This window comes from Egretta garzetta, unplaced genomic scaffold (assembly GCF_000687185.1).
Source record: "Egretta garzetta isolate BGI_Z169 unplaced genomic scaffold, ASM68718v1 scaffold297, whole genome shotgun sequence".
In the NCBI taxonomy this organism is placed as follows: Eukaryota; Metazoa; Chordata; class Aves; order Pelecaniformes; family Ardeidae; genus Egretta; species Egretta garzetta.
In genome coordinates, this window is record NW_009260410.1 from 892,324 (window position 1) to 902,517 (window position 10,194).

General features: G+C 37.4%; 1 protein-coding gene across 9 annotated transcripts in view; it reads left to right on the top strand.

Annotated features, from left to right (window-relative positions):
• Positions 1 to 10,194, top strand: part of FAM126B (family with sequence similarity 126 member B) — a 74,904-nt gene that overhangs the window by 48,097 nt on the left and 16,613 nt on the right. For 8 of the 9 annotated variants that reach the window (XR_004842619.1, XM_035899103.1, XM_035899104.1 and 5 more), the window contains one exon: positions 1,958 to 2,476. Coding sequence is in view for 8 of the 9 variants with exons in the window: in XM_035899103.1 (XP_035754996.1) it covers positions 1,958 to 2,476 (519 nt within the window). In the remaining variant the exon portion in view is untranslated. Of the gene's footprint in view, positions 1 to 1,957; positions 9,845 to 10,194 lie in introns of those variants that run through there. The other variant, XM_009643559.2, reaches the window with a different exon arrangement.

The window sequence follows — 10,194 nt, forward strand, 5'->3', positions numbered from 1 at the left end:
GGGGGGTGTGGGGGGGGGCATGGAGATGCGGTGGATTGTGAATAAAATATATCACTGTCTAATTTAAGAAAATACACTTATGTCTCAATGAGAAGATGAAGGCCTAGTTTGACCAAGTAGGGTAGGCAGGATGAGAGGAAAGTAGTATGTATTTTAAATATGGTTACAAGAAGTTAAAACAAGTAACGCACCCTTCATTTTAATAATAGCCCTTGAAACCTAAGAAGCTTCTTTTTCTAAGGCTTTACCAAGGAAGGAAGACTTCAGTAACATGATCTATATTACCTTTCTGCTTCTGGGACGCTAATGAGTCCAATAGAACTATATAAAACCACAGAATAATCTCACATCGCATTGTTCTAAGAGGCGCCTGAGAATGGTCTGATTTGGAGATGGCTAAACATCTTTTGTAAGCTGATACACAGAAATGGTAATTCCAAGGCAAAGTTTCCTGAAAAGAACTAGTGAATTTAAAACAGAATAATAAAACCTTCCTGTAAAGTTTTCTTTTTGCTTTACACTTCAGAAACGTGAAGTTGGATCAGGCTATATTCCTTCTACACAGAGGTGGCAACAATGCTGAAAGCTTTGTGTCTGTTCTGCCATAACGTAAAGTGTTCCTTAGTGCTCTGCTAACAATCAGCCTGAAAGGATGAGATTCCAGTCAAATATCAGAATCTCTTAGATCCTTGCCACCACTTTTTCCCCATTCCACAAAAGAGATTTAAACATGTTTGCTTGGCAGCAAGCTGGGTTGAACAAAACTGCCAGTATAACAGCAGTGGCTTTACCTGGGACAGATCCACAGGCTTTGAAGATTTCTAGAAAATAATCAGGCTCCACAGCTTTTATAAAGAAGAGCGAAATACTTATCGGTCTCATTTTTTGCTAACATGGTTAAACTTTATGGCTTTTTCCCATTGAAACGAAATATTTGGAGCAAAAACTCAAGTTCTATTTTCAGTTTTGAAATTTGAATGCTGTTCAATTTTCTACTGAAACAGTAACTCTTCTTTTGAGTACTTGGAGTTTAGAAAAAGGACTGAAATAAGATTTAAAAAGAAAAAAAAAAAAAGTCTTTTGTGTGCAGCCCTAATCATATTATAGGCCTGAAAACAGGGATTTAAGAAAGAAGTTTTTCAGGCTTTTTTTCTCTTTGAGATTCCAATCAAATGCACAGTGCCTCTTTACAATATGAAGTATTTCAGAGGTTAAATTTCTCTTAATACAATGGTCGGGTTTTTTTTTTCCTCTGAAAAATCTAGATGCTGAAATAAAAGCAAATATGGTGGAAGCACCTAGATAGGATTGCTGGAAATGCAGGGAGGATTGAGCTCTGGAGGAGAGGGAACTAGGAATTAGGTTAATCTCCAACAGAAAGTATAGTCACGTTGTTTGAAGTACCAGCTACACACAACAGAAGCCTTCTACCTCTGTTGGAGCATTGTGATAGCTGGCCTAGGAAGCAGCCTAATTCTGAAACTTACTGAGCACTCACTATAACTTACTCTGATGGAAGAGATCCTGAACATGCTTAGATCTTGCCTCAAAATAGGATAAAAATAGTCTGAAAGGTGCTTTTATTTTTTTAACCACATGTAGGAGGAGAATGGGCACCAGTATCTGCAGACAGAACTAAAACAAATTAACCAAGTGGGGCCTAACTCTTCTGGTTTGTAGACAAAGTTTGGGAGATATTCTGACTGATAAAAGTGATGTAGAGGAAAGGCAAATTGGGCTTAGTGAGTACATATTGTTAGATTCTGTTATTCTGCTAAATATGTCAGGAAGATTATTGGTTGAGAATCAGAAACTTTAAAGCAAGTGGAACCAGGTGGATTCGCAAATGAGGTTTGTTTGACATTCTGTGTGCATCTTTGTCTGTATGTAACTTGAATGCTTACTGTGTGTTCTGATTGGTTTGGGGTTTTTTTGGTTGTTTCTTTTTTCTTAATAGATGCTGAAGGTGTAAATGGAAGAGAGGAATCTGTGAACCTTAACGATGCTGATGAAGGATTTTCATCAGGAGCTTCCCTCAGCAGCCAGCCAGTTGGGACCAAACCTCTATCATCTGTATCCCAGAAGGGCAGCTTAAGGAAAACAGCAAGTGGGCGTTCTGCTAAGGATAAAGAAACCTCTTCTGCAGCAAAATCCAATGAGAGCCCTCGAGATTCAGTAGCACGGAAGCAGTACATGCACCAATCCACTGACCTTGGTGCGGATATCATTGAGATGACACCTACTAAGAAACATCTCAGCCTGCCTGCTGGGCAGGTGGTGCCAAAAGCCAACAGTTTGAGCCTGATCAGGACCGCCAGTGCTTCCTCCAGTAAATCATTTGACTATGTGAATGGCAGTCAAGCAGGCTCCAGTGTTGGAGCTGGTACAGAGGGTGTTACCAATCTAGCAGCTGGCAACACCAATCGGTTTTCAACTATCAGCCTACAGGAGGACCGACTAGGCCAAGCTGGGGAAGGTAAAGATCTCCTTCCCCCAGGAGCTCCCCTAACCAAGCAGTCTCGATCTCCAAGTTTCAATATGCAGCTGATATCCCAGGTGTAACTTTGACTCCCTTCCCTAGGACTCCCTCTTTCCCATTAATCCCCAAGCAAGTTCATCCTTAGCAAAACGTGAACCATCATCCCGCAGTGTGAAAATACTGACTGTTGTGATCTTGTTTGATTTGGTTTAGCTATCATACTGTATTACTGAAACAGCAATAATTCTTCCCTCACTTTCATCCTCCCCACCCTCCCCCTTGTAAACATGGTTGTGAAGCAGTATATAATGTACTGTATGCCTTTTTCCATGCCTTCCTTTCTCCTTGGGTGATGTGCAATCCATCGTAGGCTGATCAGTCCCATTTCAACACTGTGAGACTGGAGACACCGGCGGAAATGGTGAATGTGATCCCTATGAGATGATGCTTTGGCTTTGTTAAGAAATAGAAACGGGTTTGTTTTCTCGGTCTACAGTACTGCAAAGACTACTGGATCATGACTTTTCTTTCTCAGAACCAGGAGTGCCTCAGAGATTCTAGTGTGACTTTGGACCTCTCTGAGTTTGTGCAATCAATTCTGGGGAGGGGGATTGTCATTGCTGCTCCTGGCTGCCTACAGCACTTTTTTCATTAAAATGAGGGTAGTTTTTTCTTGCCTGCCCCCAGTCTCTCATCCCAGAAGCTTTTGATGTTCAGCAACTGAGACATGCATATTAACAAGTTTTCCCTCAGAGAGAGGATTCTAAGTAGATAATGTAGGTTACAATGCACTTCTAATGGCGTTGTAGCCATATGTAATGTTACATGTCTTCCCCTCCAGGACACAGGGTCATTCTGCATATAGACTAAAATTTAGATAACACCATGCTGTTAAAGCAATTTGGTTTGTCAGTGGAAGGGAAGCGCTGCTTTCCCAGGAACTAATGGCTAGCTCTGCTCCATTTTTGTTGTTGCTGTTGTTCTTGTGAGGTGCTGATCACTGAATTGAAAGGTGTATTCGGGTAAAGAGTATTTCTCAGGCTGCTTTCTATGGTATCATGGCTGTTGGACACCCTCGCCCCTCTCAGCTGCTTTCTCAGTGTCCCTGAATTCAATCATGGAGCCATTTTGAGGAATCCTGCAGTGCAGACAGATCATACTCTTAAGGGGCTGTCTCAGGGATAGAGACAATAGTTTGCTAGAAATGCTGAAGCTTCAATGTGAAATGCTTTTCTAGAAACACCGTTGGCACAAAGGGGTACTGACAGTCCTTTTTTCCCAGAAGGATCACGCTTCATTGCCTTGGTATTTATAATCCGTTGAGGTTTTTTAGCTCTTGTTTTAGTGGATTGGCCCTACTCTAGGAAATTCAGAACTCATGCCATTGAGCCAAGCCTTGAATGTATATGACTGGTGTATGGGCACTGGCTGGTACTTATGCTAGAGAATACTGCTTAAAAGCACATTTCTGGTTACACATGAGAATGTTTGTCATTCTCTCTCTGTCTATCTTTTTTTGGATTGCTAGAGAGAAAAGGGGAAAGTTCATCCTCTATGCTTAATTCATGTATGATATCCTGGAAGTTTACAAATTGTAAACCCACAGGAAAGAGTTACGATCTTTATGTGGGCACTTTGGTTTCACTGTCACTGTGAAGGATAAACATAAGCAGTTATAAATAGCTGGCTATCTTTGAAGGATAGTCTTTAAGAAATTCAGGACAATAACATTGTGTTGCATTGCTGGTAGGTGGTTTTGGTATTGGTGGTTTTTTTGCTTTTGTATCTCTTTATTTCAAATAGAACTTTTTTTTCAAGTTTACATTAAAATACATTTAAATATTTGAAGTTTTTTTGTGGTTTGACGAGTAACTTTGGTAGTCTAGTCTTCATATCTTACATTCATAAAGTGAATTAAACAGCATCTGGACTGATGCAGAAATTCAGTTAAAGAGTAAATAGAATCATCAGAAATAAAGAAAACCTTACAGTTTCTAAATTGAAATCAATCTTTATGGAGCACTGGATGGAACTAAGGCAAAGTTGAGATTAAGCTATGAGGCATTTTTTGTAAAGATGTCAAAAGCTGTCTATGGTTAAACTCTTCCTTATTTTATAAAGTTTTGCTAGTGGAGACAATTGGTAAGTCGTGGCTAAAGGTACAAAGTTCATATTTTGTAGAGACCATCACAAAGGAAATTTTATTAAAGAACCATCACTGTAAATTGAAAAGGACAAAATAATTTGCTTAAATCTTCGGGAAAGAAAAGGTCAGGAGTGTCAGCTAATTTTTTAAGAATTACTTTATTTTTTTGTTTTAGTATTTTTTAAAAGTAGAGTTGTTTATTAGCAAGGTTCTCTACTTTTTACATTTACCATTATAAGCATTCCTCCAGAAGTTTTAGGACACTTAAATTGGCATCAGGTCAAATTTTAATTTTTTATTTTTTTTTTAAATATTCATATGTGTGGGGCCCCACGCTATTAAACAATTTCAGGAAAGTGAGACAGCTTAGTGACTTCAGATAGGGAAGTCAAGTGTACATGCATAAACTCGAATTGGTTAAAACTTTAGTCAAACTACCTTTTAAGATATTTTTACAGTTCTCATTTTGATGATGTGCCTTTTGTTATCGTTTCATCCACTGTATTTTGGTTTGTGCTTGTGTATATATACCTACCCCGTATAAGGCTTTTTGAAGAATTCAAATTTATCCCTGTAAAAAAAGAAATTTTTTTTTTTTTGCTATGTGCTAATGTGGTACATCTATAACGTCTCAAAATTACCCTTTTAGTGCAATGTTTCAGTTGTGGGATCTTGTTTTGTCATTTTTAAGACAAGTACTGTTCAACATCTATCTTATAAAATGAGTCATCACTAATATCTACAAACCAGCTGTAATAACAGGCTTTGCCAGTGCTGTGTATCCTGTTTATCATTAATGCTTCTAGATATGTCTTAAACTATGCCAAGGTGCGTTAAGATCATAGCGAAACTTTATACACTGAAGTTCAGTACACTTCAAAGTACTGTGGCAGAAATAAAATTAGAAGTGTCTGGGATATGGGTTGAGGGAATAATCTGCTGGCTTTCTGATTATATATGCTAAGTACTAAATACTTAAATTTTCTGATGCCTGTGACAAATCTTTAGACTTAAATCTCTTTATCCTGAATTCACGCTGCTGTGTCTTGTTTTAGAACATTTGGTACTTGACATGAGGCACTAGTATTTCAGTGCAACTGCAGCATTATAAAAGAAGGTCTAAAAGCAGAACACTATGATTTTTCCCTGTATATGTGCACATGCATGTGCATACATGTAATTCTTAGGTGAGGAAGTGTGGGTACTATATTTTGATGTATACATACATGTCAGTAGGGATAAATTAATTATTCCTTGATACAGTTTTTACCACATCACAATATGCTGCCATCTTGCAACTATTTTTTGTTGGGCTTTATGATTTTAAGAAAATATAAAATGTTGGGATTGCTAACTCCACCTTGATTATCCTTTTCAGGGGTTTATTGTGAGAGGCTTTTGGTTGAATGATGAGCCGTTTTTTCATACTGCAGGCAGCAAAGTGATGAAGTAAAAATACCTATTAAAATGAATGTTTTAAGATGACAGTTTAAATTGCTGTAATATCCTTTTAGTTTTTGTTTGGAGACTTTGTATGTCACTGTCCATTTTAAATGCAGATTTCTTTGAACATCCTTTCTGATGTGAATTTGGGAAAGTTTTTTGGCAGCATACTTCATTCTGTAATGCTGAACATCATGTTGCAGCCAGTAAGCGTTAGATCTAGTATTTGTAGTTTGCAAGTGTGTTGGTCTTAAATACAACATTTCCAACATAGTCCTGCTAGCTTTAACATAATGAAAATTACCTGTTTTAACATCAAAATAGCGAGGAAAAAAATTGTTTTCTGACAAAGTATTTATTTGCACTACTTATGAATACTGGAGTTTACTGGGACAGGGTTTTTTCTCACCATGTGAGGTTTACTTGTGTGTGGGTAGGTACATACATTTGTCACGTGTTGACAATCAATTGCCTCAACTGTGTGTATACTGTATGTAAATATGAACATATTTTTCAAGATTAAGGGGGAAACCTGCATCTAGTGGTGGTAAAGCTACTCCGTAGTAAGGTGACCCCCACTCTAACCCCTTTTTGTCTCCAGATACTATGTGGTTTGTTTTACTTCTTTAATGAAGATTATTAGTGTTCTTGGAAAATTTTAGGTCCAGGGAAATTTTCCTCAATATTTAATGTATAACATGTTCAGAGAATTATATTTTGAAAAATTAATTTTGGAATAGATATGCTATGGCTGTATTTTAACCTAAGAGTTTAAACGTGTCCTATTTTATCATGAACCAATGGCTATCTCTTTTTAAGTGTTCAGCATTTTAACTTCGGTCACAAACCAGAATTTTTTGTTTATCTTGGCTTACAAATTTAATTTGAAGACTAAGTGAGAACCGAGAATAACTTTTTGAGTAAAATAATAAAAATCAAGCAGTACAGACTAGGTAGTGTACTCATAATCCTGGAGGAGGTGTGGAAACTATAGTGGAACATGTTTGAATGACATGTATGTACTGCACACAAAACAAAAAGATGTTTGTGCTGTTAGTAAATCTAATAATCTCATCCTTAAATTCTGCAGTTCTTTCATTGCCAAAGATATTGCTACCTTGGCATGTTTAATATAGCATTAAAGCCATTAGCTAGGTCTCATTTGTAACAACCGTCTACATCATAGGCATAGTTTCCATCAGAAGAGTAAACATGCCCATTTTTTTATTTATTTAAATTTCTTGTTTAGGATAATTGCAGGAATACAGTTGCAAAATATCATTCCTTTCCAAGCATGGTAAGCGAAGAAGCCAGATCCTTTGTACTTGCATTGCATTTGTGGTTTATATCAAATCATTCAATCTCTTATATTTTCTTCAGTATTTTAAATGCTGTTTATTTCTAGCATATGGGCCTTAATCTCTCTTGATTATTTTTTTAGTTTGTTTTCCCACTGGCACTCAGATAAACTTTGCTGTGGAAAGCTTTTCTGTAGGTGTTCAGGGTAACAGATCATGACATGGATGTTGTGTTAGTGAATACATGTATCAGTCTGTCAAAATTTACATTTTCAAAACCGTCTGAAGAGCCAAAATACTCACCTGCCTCTTACACAGTGGTGGAAGACAATGGAGAGCTGTGAGCAACTTGGTTTGTCAGTAGTTCCTCAAAATAAGCAGTAAGTGGATTTTGCAAGACTGATATGCATGAGGATTTCCATGTAGTTTTTAGGAAATTTTATTTAAAATAAAACAAATCTTGGATCAAGTTTTCAAAACATAACAGCTAACCATTTTAGATAAACTTGCCTAGTAAGTTTGGCAAGTGTCAAGGCCTGTGACATTAAAAGTTCAGAAGCAAGCTGTAGAAGTCTAAGGGTACCTTACAGCTTCCAGAAATGGATTTAGTAAAAATCTGTCCCATGATATTTGTCTGTATTTGAGATTTAATGAAAAAATTTCAGTGTTTGCTTCCATTCTTCTATTTATTTTTCTCTAGGCTACCTCCCCCTGCCCCAATTTTTATTTTTACTGTGTTCACCAGATCTTACCAAAGGTAGTATCTGAGGGACCAAATGAAGTTCAAATGGGTCCATAAATTATCCCTCCTACCATAAAGGATTACTAAGCTATTCCTGTGAGGAGCTGTTGATGGGAACAGATGTATAGTAAAACTTTGTGTCTGTACAGTAAAACCTTGCCCTACATTTTAGCTTGTGCATGATGAGCAAAGTGATGAGATCAAGTTTTATTAACCAATTACTTGGTTGTGAGCTCCCAGTGTTTTACAGTGAGATGTAAGCAATTTAGAGTGGAGTATCTTTGCAGTCTGCTAGAACTCTTTAAAGTGATTTAAATTTTGACTCTTGAAAAGATGATTAATCACTCATTAAAATGTGGTATGGAATTCACACAGGTTTTTGGGTTTAGAGGGTAAAATGGTCAGGGGAGATTTCTATTTAGGAGTATCTCCTAGTGAAGTGACTCTATGGTGCTTTGTCATGGACACTTCCTTACAAATCGGTAGTGGATCCTGTGTGTTTGAGTCCTCATCCTCCCCAGAACTGATCATAATAAAGAAAAAAGAAGTAAAATAAGGAGGACTTGGGAGTGACAGAAATACTGGCTATTGACACTGTTCTTTCTGTCCAGGCAGTTGTTGTTGTTGTGCTAGACTTTCATGTTATTAGTTTATGAAAAATGCAAGTAGTAATAATTTTGTGGCTTCAAGTATACAGTAGATGTGAGTTAACAATGACTCAGGATAAACCAACTTGTCAAAGTATTAATAGATTCCTAGTACTAGGGTGTGTCTGTGTGGTTTTGTGTGCCAGTGTTCAATGATTACTTTGAAACAAGACTTCTTACTGTTTTCTTGCAGAGAGTGAGTACTTTTGGGATGGATATTACTCGCTGGTTATTTATGGAGAAATACCATGAGATTAAATAAAACTGAGTCATTTTAACATTTTTTTCCATATCGAAGATTCCAGGAAAAAGCTAATAAAGATTTTTAATAGTTAAATCAGATACTCTTAATACATTTTAGACTTACTATGGTAGCTTTTATTTGCTATTAAAAAACCCAACAACTAAATTGAGGTACCCCATGCTGCATTTTTTAAATTTGTAATTCCTGTACTTTACAATGAATCTTCTGATCTGTTTTTGTCCTTCTAAGAATGCAGGATATGCTGTCAATTTTACTAGCAAAAAGAAACATTCTGCAAGGGTTAAAAGATTATTTTCTTACTTTTTTCTGTCATACCAGGTTTGTTTCTCTGAACTAAGGTTTCTGAGGATTTTTACTACTTTAGCATTATGTAATCTTATCTCTGTCATGGAAGGAGCATAAGCAGCAAGTAGCCCACTTCTTGTGGACGAACAGCTTAGGCAAAAGGATGCAGATTGGTGGTGCGAGCCCTCTGCTCTTCACCAGGACAGCCCTGTGTGCTGGTGTGAACCCCAGACGTTCAAGATTCGGTACTGGTGAAGGACTAAACCGAACGGGTTTTTAATAACTGCGACCTCTGCTGTACGATGTCCTTTTAACCTGGGACCAGGGAAAATCTTCGTTCTTAGACCTGAAGATGGCACGTATTGAAGATCATGTTATTGGTGCATGTAAGCCATTATCTTAACTGTCTTACTGAGCTGGTTAATGCTGTTGACTGTTGTTGAAATGTGAAATGTAGTTACTATTGACTTTGTAAATACCTGCCAGAGATGAAATATAATTATTTTAAATCATTGTAAATAGAGATGTATAAAACTCGACACAATCTGCAATGCAGAAAAAAATTATATATATATAAATATATAAAGATGTTAAATAAATATTGTGCTGTTTCTGAACAGAAATGTATACTTTGTGAATTGCTTTTTTTAAAAAAAATTTTTTAACTTTGATTTACGTTGATGGGGATGTTGTAATGCAGGGTACATCTGCAAGGCTTCGTAGCTCAGACACCCACAAACACGCCAGTGCGTGGAGTGGGAGGCGGGAAGGAGCCACCGGGGGGCTGCGTGTGGGTTAACTTTGCCCCGGAGCCTTCATGGTAGTTGCTGTCGTCTGAGTGTTTCTCTGAAGAACCGGGGCAGGGGCAGGGGCCGGGGCCGGCGCTCAC